The sequence below is a fragment of the Melanotaenia boesemani genome, chromosome 15 (assembly GCF_017639745.1).
Source record: "Melanotaenia boesemani isolate fMelBoe1 chromosome 15, fMelBoe1.pri, whole genome shotgun sequence".
Taxonomy (NCBI): domain Eukaryota; kingdom Metazoa; phylum Chordata; class Actinopteri; order Atheriniformes; family Melanotaeniidae; genus Melanotaenia; species Melanotaenia boesemani.
In genome coordinates, this window is record NC_055696.1 from 30,349,454 (window position 1) to 30,373,578 (window position 24,125).

A 24,125-nucleotide genomic window follows, 5' to 3' on the forward strand; every position below is an offset into this window, starting at 1 on the left:
TCTAACCCACCGCTGCTTTTAGTCTTGTAGAGTTTTTAAACTAATACATGGTGGTTCATCTTTCCAGAGAAATTTAGTGATGTATGAGTCAAATTACTTGAACCAGGTGGAGGAAGGTTTATTGAGAATCAGATAACTGAGTTTAGGTAGAATCATTATTTTTATGGAGGCAACTCTCCCCATGAGTTATTTGGGTAAAGATTTCCACCGTGTGAGATCATCCTCAACTGTTTTTAGAGGCTGGACATAATTTACTTTGTTAGTTTTGAAAACCTGGTGGAAATGTTTATTACTAAGTATCTAATATTCCCTTGTATCCCTATTGTAGTGCAGTATAGGGAATATTCTGAAAAGTGCCGTTAATTGGGTAAAACAGTGGTTTTAGACCAATTAATGGAGTAGCCAGAAACTGATGAGATTTTTTTTAATGAGTGTGATTGACAAAGAGATGATTATGAGTTTTGAAGGAAGAGTAATACATCATCAGTGTAAAGATTCAGCTTATGCTCTAAATTTCTGCCAGTGATACCATCAGTTTCTTTATTTTGTCTAGCTGCTAATGGTTCAATAAAGATTGCGAAAAGTGAGAGTGGATAGCCTTGTCTAGTGCTCCTCTGCAGACTGAAGCTTGGAGACATTTGATCGTTTGTCCTAACACATGCATTTGGATTACTATATGTCTTTATCCGGTCAATAAAAGCTGAGCCAAACCTGAATTTGTTTAATGTTGCAAATAAAATAAAAAATTCCAGTTTACTCTGCTTTCTCTGCATCTAGAGAGAATATTGTGGTTTCCTTAGTCTATTAGATTGATTAATCTGTGTGTATTAGTCGAGGAATGTTTACCCTCTATAAAGCCTTTTTGATCAAGATGTATGATGGGGAGTTACTTTAACTAATCTTCTGGTAAGCACTTTGCAGATTATTTTGAGGTCTGCATTTATTATTGGGGCGGCAGTGGCTCAGGCGGTAGAGCAGGTCATCCAATGTCCAGAAGGTTGGCGGTTCAATTCCCACTCCGGCAGTCATCTGTCATTGCGTCCTTGGCAAGACACTTAACCATCCTTGCCTCCAGTGTTGGCATCACTGGTGAATGTTTGGTGATGGTTGAAGACGCCGTAGGCATGGATTGGCAGCCACGTTTCCATCAGTCTGCCCCATGGCAGCTGTGGCTACACACGTAGCTTACCATCACCAGGTATGAGTGAGGAGTGGATGAATAATGGATGCACAATGTAAAGCGCTTTGGGTGCCTTGAAAAGCACTATATAAATCTAATCTATTATTATTATTATTAGTAATGATACTCGACGGTAACTGGGATGGGATGGGTAACTGGGATGGGTAACTGGGATGGGGATGGGAGTGTGGGGTCTTTTTCTGGTTTTAATACTATTGTAATATTAGCCACATTCATGTTTTGAGGTATTGTACCATTTTTCTTAATTTCTGAAACCATTTTGTGGAATGTGGGTGCTGGTGTGATCCAAACTTTGTTATAAAATTCTGCTGGAAAACCATTTGGACCTGGGGCTTTATTACCCGGCATGCCTCGTAGAGCTTCATGAAGTTAATGAGATGTTTCTTTTCTTCTTGTTTTCTTTTAATTGGTTAGCCAGGAATATTCCAGATTTGTTGCTTTGTTTATAGTTCTTCAAGCAAAGTCTTTGCAGCAAAAGCCAAAATTTCTTGTCATTTATTCCATTCATCTCAAATTTAGCTTTCATTATACCATTCAGCACGAGTTTGTCTTTTGAAGCCCTGTAGGCATCTTCTAGAAATTTAATTCTATGCTCTAGTTCAGATGTTCTCAAACTCCTTTTTCTTATGTGATGAAAATAAGATTATTTTCCCTCTCATTACTTACTTCCATGCTTCCCAAAGAACAAATGCTGATGTCCATGGTAGGTCATTATTTCCTATATACAAAGACCATTCCCTTTTGCAGTAACTGATAAAATCAGGGTCTTTAATGATGTGCTAAATCTCCAGTTTTTAGAAGGTGTTCAATTTTCTTATCAATTAAAGTAAATGAGACCAGTGCATGGTCCCTGATAGTGATGGGATGTATTCTAGTTTCTGATATATCTTTCATTAAAGAGCTGTTAACTAAGAAATAATCTATTCTAGATATGAGTGGTGCACTGAGGAAAAAAGGGTGTACTGAAGTTGTGTGCTGTGGGCACCAAGTATCGCAAAGATCACAATCCTCCATATATTACCATGTACCCAGCCTGTCCAGTCCTGCTGAATTTAATGCCGTGTTGAAATCTCTTCCAACAATGAGTGTGTTATCTAAGTGATTATAGAGTGAGGTGAAAAAGGAGTGAAAAAAGAGGGGTCATCAACATTTGGCCCATATATATTAGCAATGCATAACTTCATACTTTGTATGTGCTACTGTATATGGTTCTCATGGTACTGTGCTTCAGAGAGGGTGGTACATGCCACCAAATAAATGGGTCCCCAGGGGACTCTGTAAATGCATGGGCATCTGTTTTGAATACTGGTGAAGGGTGAATGTATCTGGATGTTGGTATAGATGGGCAAAATGAAGTGGTGGTGTGTATGGTTGCCTTTTGTCTTACTGTGATTGTCTGGGGCTTCCTGTCCTCTGGTCCACTTGGGCTGTTCTGTTGAAGGTGGGTGGGGGGTGGAGCCTGGGGTCTGGATGGGGTTAGGGGTATGGATTGGGATTGGCTGGATGTGGATGGGAATGTGGTAAGGATGAGTTGGGCTGGGGTATGAATGTGTTATGATATGACTGTGCTAGTGGCTTCTCCTCTTTGCCTAGAATTAAAACAGGCTAAATACACGAGGAAACTGTGCTTTAGATAGTACGTTAGCTGTTGCTTTTAATAAGTGTCAAGACTGAGTGAACAAATATATCACACACTTCTGTCTAGGGTTATTTAAAAAAATGGTGAACTTTTCTTGGTTAAAACAGTAAAACATTGAGTTTTCCATTTAGCACACTGCAGATATAAAGTTCCTCAAAAGACAACACAAATACATCAAAATAAATAAATAAAGAAATTGTGTTAAAAAACAGACATCCACAATGTTGACCTTATAAAAATGCAGCTATCAAAGTAATGGCTAGTCCAGTGTAAAACACTGTCCTGCTGTAAAGTGTCCACCTTTAACTTGTTCATACAGTAAAGTCCAAAGATACTGACTTCAAACATTAAAATCAACAGTGTAATTGGAACAATAATACTTGCAAAAAAACATCCATTAATCCATTTTTAAAAATTCTTCAATGCCTTATATAATGCTGGACAAATGGCAAGTCATTGAGGGGCAACTTTGACACAGAGATTAGTCCAATCTGCCAAAAGGTCCTTTGTAAGACTCAACACTCTGGGTCTCAGTCAACTACCCATCCTCCAGACCCATCAAGAATTCCTGGTTAACGTCCAAATGTGTTGTGAGGTTTTTTGGGTGCAAACACATCAGCCAGAGTGGGTAGATGAATAATTATGTTACCCTCAAGTACAACTGCAACCTTCTCAGGGCTGAAGAACATGGCGTCTGTTGAGCTGGCACTGACTGAAAGGACCCCAAGTGGTATGTCCCCTATATCTGGTTCATTAAATATAGAGGAGATAAATCTGAATGTATGAAGGAGTCCCACCTAAAGAAAGGAATAAAATACATGTTTCAAAACAATACCTAATAACTGAAATGGTAAATTTACATAAAATGAGGCAATGATTTAAGCCATTGACCAGTGTGAAAATGATCAATTGGCTCATTCCAATGCTTTGTGTTTTTTTTTTTTTTTTGTTTTGTTTTGGGTTTTTTTTGTTTTTTTTTTTGCAAAAAAATAAAAAAATGTTTGCAAAATCCATTAAAGCTTAGACTATTACTGATTGCAATGTTGTATAACAATATAGAATAAAGCTGCCATTATGATCTACATGGTCTGTACAATCCAGAAAGATCTATAAATAAAATCAATAATGTATCAATAATGTATTGTACATACCACATTTTCAAACCATTTAAAGGTAATACACTTAGTTTGCGCATCAGATACCTCTCAAAGTTCTATTCTGGAAAGGGAAAGTTCTGAACCAGCTGTAAATTACAGAAGCCCGAGGAGTGTTGGCAGAAGAAAACACATGGCTCATGAAACCTCATGAAATCTGGCACTTACACAAAAATCTTAAAGAGCCTTTTGCATAGTCCTCTTTCTATGCTATTATTGCACCCTGTCAATGTCAAGCTGCAATGCACTCCAGATGCATTGGCCCAGATGTGTACTTAAAAGTGTGTCACAATGTGCCTAATCAAAGTCATCAAACTCTCAAGTATATGAAAAAGTGATACAACAGATAAAACTTTAAAATAACCAAATTATTTGGCTAGTAAATTTGTGTTTTTTTCATTCAATGGCGCTGACCTAAATGGTGCTAATCACAAATACTTTATAAATTCTAATTTCCCTGTGGGATAATTATATTTCATTCCATTCAAATGCAAACGTGTAGTAAATGTTGGAATGGAATGAAATATAATTATATGATACGCAGGAACTGAGGATTTAGTACCAGAATGAAAATAATACATCACAATGTGGATGATTTGGAATAATAAATGCACACCCCAATGTTCGAGCCGCACACCCCGGGAACCAGGGTGCCATCGACCCCCTCCCCACACCCTCCACCTACTCCAGTGTGCACCCCCTATAACCCCACACTCACACCCTCCCCTGTGGCGTACCCACAAGCACTCACTATCACAAAGTCACATCACACATAAAACCCACCCACCATGCCCCGTGGGGGACACCCCAGGCGGACCAGAGGACAGCGAGCCCCAAGCTTGCAATTAAAATTGAGGGGCAGTGACCGCAATGAGTTACCCCGCCCGACATGCACCGCATGACACGCCCCCCCCAGGTGTTGTTTGTGGGTTATGTTTCTTGTGTTTTGGTGTTTAAGTGCAATTAAAACTGAGACGCAAGTTGCCACGGGGTGCATCCGAGGAGACTACTGAATGGCCCCCTCCGCTCCACCCCACATGGCGTGCACACCTCCCAAATCCCTACATGTGTGCGTGCGTGTGTGTGTGTGTGAGACAGAGAGAGCTGAAAATAAGAGGGGTCTTGGGATGTAAGTCCAGAGGGAAGCAAACTTCCCACTGGATGTTGTGCCTCTAGTGGCATTAGGCACACCCGCTCCCCGGGAGGTCCCCCAGGCCAAGGCAGGCCAGGAGAGGCTGCCCCCCATGACTGGGCCATACAGGGACCGCAGCCAATGAGCCGCCACCGTCCCCAGAAGGTACCCACCCCCCACATGCCTAACGGGTAATGAGAGGATGGGGAGGAGGACAGTGGCAGAGCCCAGACCCATGGCACCCCCCCCCCCCCACCCCCCCCACACACACACCCATATCCTTGCACACTCCTGCTCATCCTAACACACACACACACACCTCCTCACCCCCACCCACACGGTATAAACACTCAGACAGCATACAACCCTCCCAATATCACTCCCCAGCCCCCCCTCCCTCCTGCCATGCCCTGTGGGAGACATCCCCGGCGGACCAGAGAATGGCGAGCCCCAGATCCGGCCCCCACTGCCATCCCCAGCCACCCCCCATCACCTCCCACCAAGATGCGGCCAACCGGGCATCCCCCAAGATCAGCAGCCCCTCATCAGCGCAGCCACCCCAGGTTTCTGGCCCCCAGGGCAACCACTTCCCCCTGCCCGCCCCCGGCGGCACCCCGGGGAAGAGGGGTGTGAGGTGTCCCCATTGTCCTCCTCCTCCTCCCCACTCATGACTGTTTGTGGTGAGTGTGTTTTTAGCAAGTAAAACTGGGGGGCAGTGACAATATTGTGCTGGGAGCAAAGCCATATTAGTAGTCCCGCCCTCCATACACCACATGACATGCCCCCCAGATGTTGTTTGTGTGTTGTGTTGGTGTTTTGATGTCTAAGTGTAATTTAAACTGAGAGGCGAGTCGCCAAAGGGTGCATCTAAGGAAGCCACTTGGGTGCCCCCCCCCGGCTACACCCCGCATGACATGCACACCTCCCAAATCCCTATGTGTGTGTGTGTCTATGTGTGTATATAGGAGAGATAGGGCCCAGAACCCACGCCCAGCCCGCCCCGGAATAGCCCGGCCCAGGACTGACGCCCACCAACCCAGGCACCACGAGTGGCCTCACGCCCCGCCACAAGGCAACCTCCAACCGCTGGCCCCCACAGCCCCCAACAGGGCCGGACCCAGAGCCATCCCCACCACAGAGCAGCCCAGTCCTGCACCATGGGAAACCACAAAGAACCCGCAACCAGTCACTCCCGGCCATTTTCCAACCCCCAAAGCAATGAGGTCACAGTCCTCCACCTACACTAAATGATGGAGCGAAGCACAGGGGACCAGAGGGAATGAGATTCAGCTAAATGGTTCTTTGAGGAGGCAGACATTGTCTCACTACTGATGTGGTCTACTAAGAGATTCCTAAACTGCTGAATACACAGATTATTTTTGGTTTTCCAGTTCACAAGGATAGTTTTCTTTGAGATGTATAATGCTGTGCGTATCATGTGTGCAGAGTTAACTGCCACATTAATGTCACCCAAGTCACCTAGTAGACACAGTGCAGGGTTTGCAGGAATATTGCATTTAAACCATGTTGACATGTCCACACATACCTGAAGCCAGAACCTGTGGACAGGTGTGCAGGACCACAAGGCATGGAGGTAGTTTGTGTTTTCATTGCAGTTTGGGCAGATGTTTGCTTGTGACAGACCCATCCTGAACATCCTTTGTCCTGTATAATGAGTTCTATGCAGAATTTGAATTGTATCAGTTGCATATTTGAATTCTTAGTCATTTTAAAGGTGTTAAAACATATCTGTAACAATTCATCTTTATTAAAGTTACTGGTTAAGTCAGCCTCCCATTTTAAAGTTGGGATACAGATTGAGCATTCTAGTTTAGATAATAGTTTATATGTTTTTGATAATAGCTTTGGGGCATTGATATTCATGAATTCTGCCACCCTAATAGGTAGCTGCAAATTTAATTGATTAAAGGTATATTTTTTACATATATGGAATGGCAGGTCAGAGAGAACCAGATCCTCACACAATGCTTGCTCTACATCTAACCATGGTTCATCCAGACTGCTAGATTTAAGCCATTTGGAGATATACTGCAGCTTGTTAGCTAAGAACTAGTGATTAAAGTTGGGTAGCTCCAATCCGCCTCTATCTTTAGTCTGTTGTAAAGTTTTTAGACGGATATGTGATGGCTTGTTTTTCTATAAAAATTTAGATATATGTGAGTCCAGTGACATAAACCAGCTGGAGGATGGTTTAGTGGGTATCACTGAAAACAGGTAGTTTACTTTAGTTAACCATCATTTTAACTGTGGCAACCCTCCCCATGAGTGATATGGGTAAGCGCCTCCACCGTGAGAGATCATCCTCTATTGCTTTAAGTAGCTGGACATAATTTAGCTTTGTTAGTTCTGATAACCTGGGGGAAATGTTTATGCCTAATTATCTGTTTCCAGACTGTATTGTAGTATTGGGTGTGTTTTGTAGGTCACAGGTAATGGGCATAACAATAGTCCTAGACCAGTTAATAGAGTAGTCAGATATTGATGATAATGTGTCAACAAGTGTGATTGTCTGGGGGAGAGATGTCGATGAGTTCTGGAAGAAAAGTAATACATCATCAGCATAAAGACTTATCTTATGTTCTATATTTTTGGCATGTATTCCTTTAATCTCTTTATTTTGTCTTATGGTAAAAGCTAGGGGTTTAATAAAAATAGCAAAAAGTGAAGGAGAAAGCGGGCAGCCCTGCCTGGTGCCTCTCTACAAACAGAAGCTTGGAGAGGTTTGATCATTGGTCTTCACACATGCATCTGGGTTGTTATATAATGTTTTAATCCAATTTATGAAAGATGACCCAAACCCAAATTTGTTTGACGTTGCAAATAAAAATTTCCAGTTTACTCAGTCAAATGCGTTTTCTGCGTCCAAAGAAATTACTGTGGATTCCAGGTTATGTAGAGTAGAATAATCTATGATGTTAATTAAGCTACGCATGTTAGTAGAGGAATGCCTACCTTTAATAAAGCCTGTTTGGTCAGGATGTATTATTAGGGGGGTTATTTTTTTCTATCCTTATGGCCAAAGCTTTGCTGATTATTTTAAGATCTAGATTTATTAATGAAATTGGATGGTAACTGGACGGAAGTGTTGGGTTTTTTCCTGGTTTTAATAGTAGAGTAATATTAGCCAGGTTAATATTTGAAGGTATTTTTTTGTTTTTCCCTTATTTCTAAAATCATATTGTAGAAAGTAGGTGCCAGCATTGTCCAGAATTCTTTGTAGAATTCTGCTGGGTACAAATACATTTCTAAAAGTTAATAACAGTGTTGAGAAACGCACAAGGCAAAACTGGAAATTGTTGAAGTTTATCACCTGGATCATCTGTAGCATGCATATAACAGATGTGATGGCTGAGCTGAAATCTGATTAACGACCTTTGTATTAAAAGCTAGCATGTGGAAGAATTTTGGTTTCATTTGCTCAAAAAGTCTGCTTTGTTTGCAGAGGTCTGGATGAACAAACTGTTCACTTTAAGTCAGGGGTGTCCATTTCCAGTCCTCGTTGGCCACAGTCTTGCAGTTTTTAGATGTCTCCCTGCTCCAACACACCTGATCAAATCAAATGGCTCTCCTCAACAATTTGTTGTCAAGTTTTGCCCAGTCATGTTTACCCATTAAACTAATTTAGGTATGCTGCAGCAGGAAACATTGAAAACCAGCAGGTTTGCTTGCTTGTAGATTTTCATCAAAGCCGATCTTTCTGTCTTCTTTTTGTGGCTGTAAAGTCCTATCCTGGATCCACAGATCATGTTGCTCCACCATGGTGGTGGTGTTATTGGCCACAACATGCATAACTACTAGAATTGCATGCTAGCACAAGATTAAAGAAACTGATAGACTTCCCATGAAATTTAAGTGTGTACTAATCTTTCACTCTGTTTTTCACAGATGAAACATCAACCAACAATTCTCAGCTTGGTAAGCAGTCTTATTCTTTCCATCACGTGGAATGATACTTTTAAATGTTTTCTGGCATTTCTAATTATACCTAAATAACCTATTTTTGTTCATGAAATTACAGTTTATGATTTCGAATTTCACAGTAAATGCTGCACACAAAGGGGGGTTGTGAATTTTACGTGTGAAAATTTTCAGAGTGGCTTTATGGCTTGAAATGCAACATTCAGTAAAAGAAAAAAAAAAAAAAAACAACAACCGCAGAATATGACTAAATCATACTCTGCAGTCAGCGTCGTGTTTTTTTAAATTAAAGAGGGTTTCTTTGTGTTTCTCCTGTTACAGCACATCTGAAGGCACCAGTGTTTCAGATGAGCACAGTGACGAGTGTGCTCATCTCAGGAGTGATCATTTTGGGAACAATAAGCATTTGCTTCTTCATCTTCTCCCTCACCCTCCTGAAAGGCAAGAATTTTCCTGTAAACAGTGTGTCTGGAATACATAACTCAGCCTTCAACTGAATGCCTCAACTCAACTCACATGTATCTTGTTCTCATGTCACAATGTTAAGCAAGGGGCAACGAAAAGTAGAGACATTATATTTTCACATGTCAGTTTGCAGGATACAAATGCTACCATGAAAATTGCTTCTATGTCTGTACAATTTACTCTACCATGTCACTGTATGTTAGTTACGAAATACAGCAGGACATTGTCTATGTTATCCTTTGCTGTATTTTGTAACAATTTATTTGTCATCCATAACTGACATCATGGGAACACTCAGTTTAAGACCTGAGCAATACAGTTTTCAGAGCATAGTACAAGATAAACAGATTGAAGAAATGATTATAATCTCACTATAGCAGTCTTATCTTAATCAACACTGGAGAATCCAAGAGAATGTGTAGATATTTTCCACATTTGCTCAATATACACGTACACAATTGGAAAAACATCCCATAACTCACAATTTTAGAGCCTTTTTGGTGATGGTCAAGTACCTCTAAATTTAATCCCATTTCTACTAACAGTTTGTGTTAGTAATTTCTTACCACTTCTACTAACATAAACCAGTTTACAATAAGTCATCTAAAGACACATTTACAAACACAGTCCAATTTTAATCCAATTAAAAAAAATCCATAATATAATCCACATTAGTCCAGTTTATAATAACTGTGTTCAAATAAACCAATTCGTAGAAAACTAGAAGCACTTACAGAGAACAGTCCTCCGACAAGCCATAGGATCACTTACCTGAGAAAAACCCCAAAACGGCCCAACTGCCCACCCAGGACCCTTTATATTTTGAACCTTCTCGATCACCAGACCCAGAATATCTACAGGATCCAGGTTAAACAATGTCTGATTATAACATCTACCATGATGGCGTCTTATTTTATTTATTTATTTATTTATTTTTTGCCAGTGATTCTGATGCGTTAGAAGCTGTGATGTCAAAATGATCTCTATTTCCTAATAGTAAAGAATCCTTTCAAACTTCGTGGATCCAGACAATGATCTGGATCAACCCCAAAATGTTCCTTTATTTCATTGCTGACATTTCCTGAAAATGTAATCAAAAACCATCTATAACTTTTTGAGTTATGTTGCTAACAAACAGGCAGACAGACAGATGCCAGTAAAATCATAATAAAAGTTAACAGAAGCAGAAGAATGAATGCAAAATAAGCTTTGGAGCACCAACAAAGGAATGACGAAGACTGACTGGGGAGAAATGATTGGTTCCTCTTATTACAAAAAGACCACTTTAGGAGTGGACAGTTTTTGATAAGATGCAGTTGCAATATTCACCTCAAGCTGCAACTAGAAGACGACCTGTTGTGGTGTTTTTTAATGTTTTGGACATCTCTGTGCTGAATGCATGGGGCCTCAACCGGAGCTGCATTGATGTCAGAATGAACCAGCATGCATTTATCATTGAGCTGTCGACAATAAATCCATATCAGCTGACATCCAGCACTCTGTTTTAATACTTTAGCATTATGCGTTTTTTATAATGCATAAAACCTAATCAACTGATTAGATAAAATAAAATCTAGGGGTAATCTGGATCACCCCTAAAATCTAATCAATTGTTCCTATTCTATTTCAAAGATTTCCTGAAAAGTTTACCAAAATCTGTGCATTACTTTTTGAATTATGTTGCTAACTGTGACAGACGCCACTGAAAACATAACCTCCACCTTGGTGAAGATAATAATTACTTAGCTAAGAAAACCGATCGATTGGATCAAATCAAATCTCTTTGATTTCATTCTCCATCCATCCATCCATCCATCCATCCATCCATCCATCCATCCATCCATCCATCCATCCATCCACCCACCCAGTGTGGTCGTTAACAATGAACAAGTCTGGTAATTATCTAATCTTTCTACAGAAAGAAAAACTTTAGCTGGCGTGTTATTAGTGAGCTATCTTGCTTACTCAGGGATAACTTACAGTTGTGCAGTTTATTTGCCTCTGAGCTAATGTTGTTCCCCATTTGCTAGAGTCACACCATAGACCATCTATAACAGCTTTGTACTCACTGTAAAGGAGCTAAACTTGCACACACTGCAGTTCACACACTATATGCAAATCTGATAGAACTGCTGATTGGATAAGACAGGGCAGATAGTCAAAATAATAATTTATGTACACAAATACTTTAGTCTCAGAATAACATCCTTGATGTACTAGAAGTTACTGTGTTTTTTATGAGCAGGTCTAAAATGGTTAGCAGGGACTAAAATGAACATCTCTTTCATACAGTAACATACAGCTGTAAGGACATGCTTGTCTAACCTCTTGTGAATTTGAATGGCCTTAACTTGTAGATTACCATGAAAAATATTTTGTTTTGTCCTTATTTGCATTAAATTGTTTGTTTGTTGATGAGTGAATATCATGCTTTCATAATGACACTTATCAGAAAATGTGATTTATTTTCAAAGTTAGTAATGGTCTGAAATTATCTGACTAGTTATTGTCTTGCTCAGGCGCACAGGTAAGAACAATGGCTTGAGATGATTATATCTGTGTATTATGATGCTTCTGTTATCGCTTGATCAGTTTTGGTCCAGGATAGTTTAAACTTGGTAAACTATCCTGGAGACTGAAACTGTGTTTTATACATAATCTGCTTTGCTGTGATTTAATCTTTTCTTTTTTTTCAACTAATGTTTGATTAACCAATTGATAGTTGTTCATGAAACAAGTATATTATATTTTAATATTTTAATTATTCATTGTATGAAAATATTAAACACAATGGACTTCCGTATTGGTTAATGAAGTTAATATAATGTATTTTTAATACAAATTTGCCAGCATTAATAACTTAGCTTTTATCCCCCAAGGGCTTGTAGTGAGTAGTAATTACTGCTTCCATGTTGTTTGAGGGTAAATGGTGGCGTCTTGGCTACTTCCATTTGTTCTTGTATGGAGTTAAGTCCTGACATACAGTTGATATAACCTTTTTGTTGCCAGATGCACCTCCTTAAAAGTATCCTCAACCCTGCTGAGGTCCACTGGGTAGTGATAGCACTTTTGAAGCGAGACTTTAAGGGGTGTAGGGGAGTACAGAAGGGGTGTGCCAAATGGAGCCTTATTCCAATGCTTGCATCTTATTGCTGAAAATCACGTGACCAACGACAAACGAGGCCTCTGGGACAAGTGACTGATTCAATTTAAGTGTGGTTTTTCAAAATAAAAGTGTGGTAGAACTGTGGAGCTATGTGGGTGTTGTAGACCAGGGGTTCCCAAACTTTTCAAGACCTCCAAAACTGTGGTTTAATATTTGTCAAGCTCAGTTTTCATAGATAAGTTTTGCTCATTGCCCTTTAGCCCTGCTCATCAATGTAAAATGTAGAAATTTAGGTCAGATTTTAAATATCTTGCACCACAAAGAAGTTCTAAAGTAATTTAGCAGGTGCTTTTCTCCGAAGCAACTTAAATCTGAAAGTGGTTAGGCAGTAGCGTTAAGGGTCTTGCCTAAAGAACTCAACTTAATATTCGGCCCCTGTGGGATTTTAACTTGGGTCTCCCACATGGGAGACATGCTGAGAACATTCAAATGTTCTCAAAAATCATTTCTCTCTCACCGTCATCAATACTGTCTCTGTCTTCTTGCCAGAGTTTTTGAAGAGCTCTGCAGCCTCCCCTATATTCTCTTCCCCATTGACAACACATCAGGCAACTTCACTTTCAAATAAACTAAAGAAATTTAGTTTTCCCCAAGCCACTGTGCTGCTTTCCTGCAGTCATGAATCACCTTGTGGTCTTCTAGAATAGTGGGGAAAAAAGTTAGTCTTTCACAACAAAATTGGTGCAACAAGAATTACATGGAACTAGAAAAAAAGCTTCCCATTTCCACAGTTTCCTCCACATGAATTGAGACAGCCTGCAAAGTCTGCAGCTGCTCCTGGTTCTTAGAGGGAAACAAAAACAATCAAACCAGATCTATTCAGTGTAGGTAATCTGGGACATAAACACACACATTACAGACCTTGGTGATGTCATCCAGCATCCTTTTTGAAACACTTTTTTGACAGTTTTAACACTGGTGGCACGTCACCTCACAAGAAGGCTTTGCAGGACTCTGTCCAATGGGCAAATGCCATAGCTTAAAAAAAAGTAATAAATAAAAAAGAAAAAAGATTTTTTTAAAAAAAGGTGATGGGTGGGGGATTAATAAGTACATTTACGATGATTTCTTGTTGTATTGCTCAGCACTTGAGTCAACAGTGTTGTGTTTAAAGTGCTCTAAAAATAAATTGGATTGGACAGTTACAATGGAGAAATCATAGAGGGCATCCACTGCAGTGTACAGGATGTAGTGATTTAGCATAATTAAAAATTAAAAATGTTTAATAAAAATATTCATGTTAATAATTACATTAAATTATTAAATTATTCATCAAAATATTGATAATAAAAAACCTCAGGGGGCACCACCACACTAAGCTGTAACACTAATCTAATGGCAGTGTGGACACCATTACAGTATTAAATTAACTAATTGAATAAATTAATTCATTCAAGCTAGTCAATTCCATCAGTCAATCAGTCTCTAGACGCCAATAACAGGAATTCTTAATTCGAAGGGACCCATAACATGACTCAAAGGAGAAATTCTCAATAACCAGGATGTAAAAACTACTAAGATAGGCAGGACCAGTCCGGTTCTGTTCGGACCAGAGGCGACTTAAAACCGTTGTGGTGACTCAGCTCCACGGGAGGCCTGAGTAGGTGGTAGCTCTGACCCGCAGCTTCCAGGGAGAAAGGAGGTTTGTCCCACGTGATGGTTCATAGGTTGGGGTCTGAAGGCTTGGTCTGCTGGTGTGGTGGTGTCGCAGATGGTGGAGAGTGATCTGGCTTGCATTGACATGGCACAAGATCAAGAGTCCAGCTTTGGATCAGTCCAAAAAGAAACTCTGTAGAACTGGTTCTGAAGCGTTTGTCAGCCTGTGTTAACCAGTTATCCACATTAAAGATCAGAATTTTGGAATCAATATTAAAAATCACAAAAAAAATAAATAAAATAAAGTAGATAAATAAAACATAACTAAAAATGGCAGCATCATCTGAAAAAGGCATGAACTAAACGGAGTTAATCAGTCCAAAAAAACTTGGAATCTGATGATATCTTTACATTCAGGCAAACCCAATTCTGCATGTCTCTCTCTCTCTCTCTCTCTCTCTCTGGCATTCTGAAGAAGTGTCCTAAGAAAATCATGTCTCTAGGAACTCTGAAAGAAAACTAAGGGACTCTGGAAAGGAGCCATGTCTGAAGAAGAACTCAGGTACAACAGATCCATCCATAGTTCAATTTGTTCAGGAGATTAAACCAAAAGTTCCAATCTTTGTTTTTCAAGGCCGAATCCGCTAAAAGGGCATAGTATGAATTAACACTATTAAATATGAACAGGTCAGCAATATTTAACTAGACAGGTAATGTGTCTTACCATGAGCTTAAAGATGCAGTCATCCTCTTATTGTTGTGCTCAAAAATCCTAGCATATAAGAAAGGAGTTAGTGGATTAGTGTGTTTTTTACAGTTCTGTTGAATTCAAATAATACTTGCTGTAAATTTTTACCTGTATTTGCAAACCAGTCAGCTCCTTCCATTTTCCAGGATTCAGTGACTGTGAAAGTTTTCTAAAATTGAAAATAAAGTTGCATTGTGTATTTTTTAATTGCAGGTTTTTCATTTGAAAAACAGACGGATGCATCGACAAAAGACAGAATATTGTTCATGACATATCGTTGAAACTTCATGTCAGCTGAGATGAAAAACAACAGGCCAACAAGATCTTTGCACACTGCTTAGCTGTGAAAACAACTTATTTCAGTCCAGGCCTACATTTATCAGATATGGCCAAAAATCAGTTTTTTTTTATTAATCCCTTTGTAATAACATATTAATTTGACAGCCATGATAAAAATCCTAAATACTTTTGATAAACGTAGGATATAATGTCCTGAAAATTTCTTTGGACCACCAGTTTCTGATTTCGTAGATGATGGATGTGGTTGCGTTTTGTTAGTTTAATTTGTAGCAGTTGAGATTATTTGAGGATTTGTTTGCATTGCACAGCCGCCATACAAGAATAAATACCTTTAATGAATCATGAGTATATGACATTTGAAATAGCAAAGAACCAAACAAATAAAGTGATAGCAGGGTTACATACTGTAAGGTGGAATAAACTTTATTATTGTACAGGGGTTCAACAAAATCATATATAATGATATTATATAGCTTCAGTAGTTTGGTTGTAACACTGAAATCTATTTGACAGATTTGACCATCACAGTTTAAGTCACGCAGTGGATGTTACTAGTTAGCTAGGAACAAAGCTTTGAGTTATGAGCCTTTTTGTGAGGTAATGGGCTGTAAAGCCCCACAGCTTCAGGAAGCTTTATTTGGCCATCTCTACTGCTGGGTCCATGGGCAGATCATTCTGTCAAGGTGCGGTGTGGAGAAAGGACCGAAAATGCAGAATCAGGCAGGAGGAAGGTGGATAAGGATGTTAGATATTTAATATTCTAAAAACAAATGGCACTGCTACAGCAGGTTTCCAGAACATGAGCCTAAAGGAAAGAAAAAATAAACAGACTGGATTGAGGGACCACAAGGGAAAAAGGACAAAGCAATGACGATTATACGCAGCTACACTGTATGTGTGATGACCTGTATATGTAATCTATATAGCCCCATATTTCCACTACGTAGTGGTTTTTCACTACAGTCCTATGATAATAGCTATGGTCATATTTGGGTCAATTCTTTGGTTGTGCTGGCCTCTTGTTCAGGTCACGCTTGTAAAAGAGATTTTTAATCTCAGTGAGGTTTTTATTCTTTTATATAAAGGTGAAATTATATGAAAATGGTCATGTGGCATTTGGTGTTTTGCCCAAGAACATTGACACGTTGGTGATTGAACTGCCAACCTTCTGGTTTGAAGATGACAAAAAAAACACTACTACGTGTATCCATATTTGGATTTGGGGTACTTAACATTTGGTTGGGAATAGAGGTGTAATGAGTTCCTACACAGGCTGCCTTGCACAGCCTCTGGTTGGCAGATGTCGTGGACCTTCTTCCATTATTAAAATCTCCTGTTTGGGAGCACCTTGGCTTCCCCGTGAAAAACAAGTGGATAAGATGAAAGCAGTCTGCCGGACTTGTGTCTAGCTGTGTTTGAGATCCATTCTTCCTTTATCCCTGCCCCCTCAACATGTTGATGGAAGCGCACTCTTGCTGAAAACTCACTCTGGATGAATATAATATAAAATCACTATGGACATGAAGGTCTCTTCTTTCCTACAGCGTTTAAATTGTTTCTATATTTATATTTTTGGACAACTTTTGTATTTTACAATAATAAACACTGTAAAGCAAATAAAACATGTAAAAATGGTTTTTACTTTGAATATAGACTTCATCTAAAAATTTGTACTCATTGTCTTTAAACATGCTCTTGTTTATCCCAAAGTTAAGCAGTTTTATGTTTTGCATTTGCAAAAACAACCAAACCATGACCTTAAAACCAAGATATGTACTGAACTGTGACACCCCTGGTTGATATCCATCATGTTTAAATTCACCGGGTTAAACCATATGTAGTTAACATCAGGTTTTACCAGATCAGTGAATCACAGGTCCTGCTGGTACTGAAAATGAAATTAGTGATCACAAGAGGTGGGGAATGACAAGTGAAACAACCAACACACTAAAGATCTCTCTCTCTCTCCACAAGCAGCACCCAATGAAAAGCATGTTCCAAGTAGGATAGGAGAGATTACTGGGAAGCTCTGCCAGGTACAAGCTGCAGTTACAGTTGATTGGTGGACTCAAACAGAGCTGCTTCATTGTTTGTGTTTTCCTCTTTCAGCAGCTGTTAACTGATTTAAGAAAAGCCTTATATGTGTGAAAGTAAAAACAAACCTTTGTGTGTATGAGAGCTCTCTGGGCTTGTGTTTGGGGTCTTTATTGCAGAGTTGTTATTTAGGCAATAAAACAAAGAAGCGCACTGAACAAACAAAACAGATGCATGTTGTTGAAGTTTAACAACTTAAAACTCTCTGAATTGGTGATGTTTCAATCCTGCTTTCTGTTTGTTCACCTGATGCTGATATTCATCACATTGTTCCTTCTGTGTTGCTGTTTAAATAGAAAACTGCTGCTAAACCTGTTTATGTGTTTAGTGCAGGGGTCTGCAGCCTTTCCAATCCAAAGAGCCATTTTTCCCTCAGCCAGCTAAATAAAACTCCTTTAAAGCCGCAAATGTTAAGAGACTTTTCAAAAAGGCAACTTAATATATATTTTATTAATGAAGAGCCAACACAGGATATTTGTTATTTTTGAAAAACCACATTTTTATTTACATTTTTAGGTTTTAAAATAAAGAAAAACATAAAACCTTGATAAAAAGAGGATAGACAGACTTTCTTTTAAAGGATGTAGACATTTGTGGAAAATTATGTAAAGTAAAAAAAAGTCCCTGGTTTCCAACCGAATGACAAGAAAGATAGATTTAAAAAATATTTTAGCCACGTATTTAGAGACATTGTGGAAGGTCCAAAGAGACACTTGTAGCTCCAGAGTCGCAGGTTGGAGACCCCTGATGTCGTGTTTGTAAACCAAAACTTACTGCAATTTCTTTATATAGCTGTAGGCCTTCTTTCAAAGGAAAGAGACATTTTGTGATTAATCGCGATTAATCGCAGCATGTCGGTCAATGGGCTGCAGTCCAGGCTGTGGTGGATTACTTTGTTGGCCACAGTGTATTCTACCAGCTCTCTCAATGTTTGCTGGCAGCTCCTCAGCTCCTACCAAAAGCTCTTCAACTTTTTCAGCTGTGTCTCTGACAATAAGGCAACTGCAGGGAGGGCGAGGAAGTAAAATAAAAAAATATCTATCAAAACAAGCCCTTGACTCATTTATGATCTAGGTAAACTTCTACAGAGACCTAAAATAGTATAATTTCTATAAATGCAACATCCATATTACAGGTGAAAAGTAATCATTGTTTAAAAAAGTTAGCACATTTTTCAAAAAGACTATTCCTCCTGTTAATTACTTGCAACAATAATATAATTTAGAATGTGTAATTGTGTGATATTGGCTAAAAATACAAAAAGTGTAGCAGCAAAAATGTTTTAAAGAAGGATTACTTCATCAATCAGATAATTGTTTTTATGGTCTGTTGTGCATTTTTCAGATTTTTTTATGTTATTTTGGTGGAAATATAATAGGTATATGTCTATTTTGGGAAAGTGCAGGCTTATTATCCGTTCCTTCTCCTCTGCTTTCTTTGTAGTTCGTCATCCATGTTCTCGTTTAGGGCAATAATTTTCCTGGAATATTGGCACCAGAACACCCAGACAGAAAATGTATATGTTTACGGATCATGAAGCAGGTTTTCTGCTATTAATAGTTTTATTCCAGCACAGGGTACTGCAAAACGGTTGACAGACATGAATGTTAAATACTATCTTTTAAGGAAAAGCGTTTCTGAATAACAGAGCATTTTGAACAGTACCTGAACAAATAAATTGGGGATTTACTTTAAATATACTATTAAATATGAAACCTGCTGTTCTAGTCTCCTCCAGAATTCTGTTGGCCTGAATGTCACAAAGAACAATGGCTTCTTCTGTCCTTAACACCTTGCTTCACCTTTTCGGTTATGATAGGAACAGTTGCCTCACGTTTGGAAAAGTCCACTATCGGTACCGCCATCAAGATGGATTGTACCTGCCTCCACCCTTCCTATATAAATGCTCCTTTTGAACAGAAAGAAAGACAAAAACAGAGGTACAAAGATAGGGGCATGACTAAATTCATACCCCTGTAAAGTTCCATGTCCTCTCCAACCCCCCCCCCCCCCAAAAAAAATGGGATTATCATGACTATGAATTTGATTTAATTAATCCAAATTAATCAGCTAGTGTGAGTCAGATATTTTGTTGGTTTCTCACTTGGTGAAGGCTTTTGTTGGAGGTCGGGGGCCTTTGCAAGCTGGTTGAGGTTGTTGTCCTTGAAAATGAAAATCGGGGCATGTGAATAGTAGTAGGAGGTCCATGGCTGAGGGGAGTGTAGGTGGAAGGGCCTTCTTCATCACCAGCGACCTCAAACCTGTCCCCCAATCTCTTGCTCATCAATGCATCTGGTGGGGTTGGAGAAAAGGATGGCTCCATTTTCATCCAACCAGATAAATTCTTGATGGATTTAGCTGAAAATACAGGAATGTCAATATTTATAGGATTTTCTTGAGTAATCTCTATTCATAATTATTATTCAAGAAAATCAGATAAGTAAATAAAAAATGTAATGTCCCTCATTTTTACAAAACTTTAAAGGAAACTAGCTTTCAAATATGGAGCATGTTTAAACATTAATGATCCGTGTGTCAATTTGCATAATGTGTAAGCAAATAAACCAGTGGTCGAAGTAATTATTCTAATACAGAAAACTGTGGGACAGTCCCAACGGCATGGTGCTCTGTAACCTCTTATCCTGGCAGGACAACTGCTGCAGTGAAAGCATCCTAGAGCACTGTGTTGAGACGGCAGCCAGATAGCCATGCAAGTCCTGTTCACTTCTGCACTTCTTACTGAAATTACTTCAGTATTATGGTAGTATTGATGGGAAAAACACCCATAAGGGTTACCTGTACATGTCCTTATAAATTGTTAAATTAGTTTTGATGGGCACAGTAGAGTGTGGCACCACTTTGTTGCTCAATCACCACAACGTGTGTAACACACTACATGGCCAATTTCTTATTTTGGTCCATGTGGAGTTTGTAACACATATAGTTGGCTTGATATTGCTGAGCGGTCAGGTTTCTTGTACCCTAAAAAGGAAAGAAAAGTAATATTAGAAATTACATCTTACTTTCAGTGGATACACATAATATCTGCAGTTATAAACTTTAAGGTTTCGCTTCAGACTACAGTCGCAACTTACAGCGTAAGGGCCTGAGGCAGGAACTGGTTCCCTTTACTCGGTGGCCAACAAGACCTTGGATCCCACACAGAGCTTTTGAGCTTTGCCCTCCAGTAATGTCCAGCATGATATCAGTGTGATCACCTCTGGAAGGGCTTTTTTTTTTTTTTTCATCTAAAGTTTTCTTGATCAGTTTTCCTCTTCTGACCCAGTAGAATTCACATTGTTAGCTTCTACTTGGTGACAGTGGCCAGAGTAAATATTTATTCACTCTGTACATGAGCAGCAGAGGTACCAAAAAGTTCACATCTGCTCAGGAGGAATGGCTGAGCATGTTTGGATCATGGAAAAATCGATTTCAATGTTTACGCAGCGCTGGTTTTAGGACTGGGTTCGGGATCATTGTCCAGATCCGGTGATGGAAGGTCAGGGTCCTGCAGACCAGGCAGCCAATGAGCAACGAGGGAGCATTTCACAATGCAGCACTTCAGTTAAACAACAGCGTTTCACATATGGAAGGTGAATAATCCTTGAATAAAACACAGATAGTTAAAAGTTTTATTTTGTCTGTTCTTATCCCCCACTGTTCATCTTCTCTGCTTCATGGCTTCCAGTCTCAAAACCGAAATAAATTAAGTCAAAGTGGAAGTTAGTGTCCTACTTTCTGGAATAATTAACCTACTGTTAGTACCAACATCTTCTCCTGGACCATCCAGATGGTCATCATCAGCTCTGTCCTGTGGCGGTGGTCCACCACCAGTATCAAACCACTCTCTTCTGATCGCTGCCTTTCTGTTTTAAAGACTCTTCCAGGTTCTTCCACAAGGTCAGTGAAGACACGTAACATTTAACAAAAGCCATGTCGTAATATAAAATGAGAAACATAGACCAGATGTTAGGGACCTGAAGCTGTTGCAGTTTTAGATTTTTGTTTTCATTGTGCTTGTGATAAACATTTTTTTCTTTTGCTTCGCAGCAGTTTTATGGTGTTGTTGCTTTCTATAACTGGCTGGTTTGACACAGTTTTAACATCTTTTTGTTAACTTCTTCTCACCTCTGCCATTGTTTAGATTCACGCTGGTGTGCAGCGTTTTCAAGCCTCGTCCTGGTTTACGCTAAGCCGTCTCTGAGATCGACTCTGGGGGTTTAACCGCAGTAAGGACTAACTGAGGTTAAACCAGGTAACGGGGGTATTCACCCAGAATGGTCGCTAGTTAACAGTAGCTACCCTCTGATTGGTACGTTAAAAAGGTTAAACAGGAAAATAAGACCTGAGGGCCTGTTAGAGGTTTGGACTAAGCTAACAGATAAGAACACAGGATGCTACTGAACTTCAATGATGAGGGAAATAATGACAACTTCACTTTAACTGCAGGTAATTTTTATTAAAGCCTTGTCAGCTCTGTCAGGAAACAGTTCAAATGTTCTAAATACAATCAAATCAGAAATTAACTGGATCTCAGCTGATGTAAAATTCCTCACAATAACCCCGATGATCTCATTCCCGCAGCTTCTCTGGTCATCTGAGCAGAGGCTGCGAGACCTTGTTAGAATCCTGGAAACAGGGTTTAAAGAGGAGTCCGGCCAAAACCTGTCCTCTTATCCCGTTGCGTTGGGAGATATCAAATCTTTAGAGTGGTTGGAAAATAACCCAAAAGCCCTAATCCACAACAAGATCTGGATCTGATTAGATCTGACACATCTTAGACATCCCTGAAGCTGTTTCAAGGGAGGCAGACGCAAGCCCACCTCAACTCTGTACCTGTTCCGCCAGCCTATCCAGAACAAGAGTAAACAGCTGGCCATCTACTGCCAGGGGTCACCGACTCCGGTCCTCCAGATCTACCATCCTGCAGGTTTCTCTGCAGACTCAGATCAATGCCTCATTACGAGGCTGGTGCAGACGTTGAAGTTTAATTTGAATCGGGTGTGTTGCATCAGGGAAACACTAAAACCTGCAGGATGGTAGATCTGGAGGACCCCTGGTCTAGACCGAGCTGCTGTTTGTTCCAACGATTGTGCCCTCAAGGCCGTCTCAAGACTCAAAACTTACATTCAGAAAATCATCATTCTGCTCCTGATGAGCGTCATTGTTCACGTTTGATTACACCTTATTTACTCGTGTTGAGCAGAATATACAGTATCTCACTAAAGTGGGGCGGCGTGGCTCAGTGGGTAGAGTGGTCGTCTTGTAGCCTGAGGGTTGCCGGTTTGATCCTCGGCCTGTCCCGTTCATGTCGAGGTGTCCCTGAGCAAGACACCGAACCTGAATTGATCCTGATGGGCTGTGATCGAGCGGCTTCATTGGCAGCTTCTGCCATCAGTGTGTGTGAATGGGTGAATGTGATGTATGATGTAAAGCGCTTTGGGTATCATTCCAGGTACAGTAATATTACAGAAATATATCTTTTCATGGGACTACACAGATGCAACGTGAACTAGTCCGTTTACAGTTTGTTTAATAAATCTATTGTCCTCTCAAAATAACTCAACACCACCATTAATGTCTAAACTATAAGAAAAGTAAGTACACCGCTAAGTGACGATGTCCAAATTGGGTCCAAAGTGTCTGTATTTTGTGTGGCCACCATTATTCTCCAGCATTGCCTTAAGCCCCTTGGGCTTGGCGTTGACCAGAGCTTCACAGGCTGCCACTGGAATCCTCTTCCACTCCTCCACGATGTGGTGGTGGATGTTCGAGAACTTGCGCTCCTTCACCTTCCATTTGAGGAGGCCCCAAAGATGCTCACTAGGGTTTAGGTCTGGAGACATGCTTGGCCGGTCCATCACCTTTACCTGCAGCTTCTTTAGCAAGACCGTGGACGTCTTGGAGGTGGGGTCATTGTGTTGGAATACTGCTCTGCAGCCCAGTTTCCAAAGGCAGAGGATCTTGCTCTGCTTCTGTATATCATAGTACATGCTGGCGTTCATGGTTCCTTAACTGAACTGTAGCTCCCCAGTGCCGGCAGCACTCATGCAGCCCCAAACCATGACACTCCCACCACCATGTTTAACAGTAGGGAAGACACACTTGCCTTTGTTTGGCTCACCTGGTTGCTGCCACACAGGCTTGACACCATCTCAACCAAATAAGTTTGTGTTGGTCTCATCTGACCATAGGACGTGGTTCCAGTAATCCTTGTCCTCAGTCTGCATGTCTTCAGCAAACTGTTTGCAGGCTTTCTTGTGAATCATCTTTAGAAGAGGCTTCCTTATGGGACAACAGAACTGCTGACCCCCCATACCTTCAACCTCTGCAGCAATGCTGGCAGCACTCATACGTCTATTTTCCAAAAACCACCTCTGGATATAAGGCTGAGCACTTGCACTTATTGGTTAACCATGCCGAGCTAAACCGCTGAATGGGCCGCTGTGCTGCAGCATCTTCTTACAGCCTAGTCCACATAGAGCAACTATTCCTTTTTTCAGATCTTCTGAGAGTTCTTTGCCATGTTGAACTTCCAGTGAGCTGTATGAGAGTCTGAGAGCAATAACATCAATTTTTACAAATCTGAGAACTTGTAACCCTAAGGAGTCACATGACATTAGGGAGGGAAAATGGCTTATTGGGCCAGATTTGGACATTTTCACATAGGGGTGTACTTACTTTTGATACC

At 40.1% G+C, this 24,125-nt stretch overlaps 1 protein-coding gene and 1 long non-coding RNA gene across 2 annotated transcripts in view; one reads left to right on the plus strand and one right to left on the minus strand.

Moving 5' to 3' along the window:
* Nucleotides 1-9,924, plus strand: part of LOC121654830 (zona pellucida-like domain-containing protein 1) — a 45,936-nt gene extending 36,012 nt beyond the window's left edge. The window contains exons 9-10 of the mRNA XM_042009167.1: nucleotides 9,033-9,062; nucleotides 9,387-9,924. Of these exons, the coding sequence (XP_041865101.1) occupies nucleotides 9,033-9,062; nucleotides 9,387-9,562 (206 nt within the window). The 3' untranslated portion in view covers nucleotides 9,563-9,924. The remainder of the gene's footprint in view (nucleotides 1-9,032; nucleotides 9,063-9,386) is intronic.
* Nucleotides 9,925-19,543: 9,619 nt separating this feature from the next.
* On the minus strand, nucleotides 19,544-20,645 carry LOC121654849. The gene is made up of 3 exons (XR_006013024.1): nucleotides 20,530-20,645; nucleotides 20,231-20,416; nucleotides 19,544-19,792 (listed from the first exon to the last, which is right to left on the minus strand). It is a non-coding gene; the product is annotated as an uncharacterized LOC121654849 (long non-coding RNA).
* Nucleotides 20,646-24,125: the final 3,480 nt, after the last annotated feature.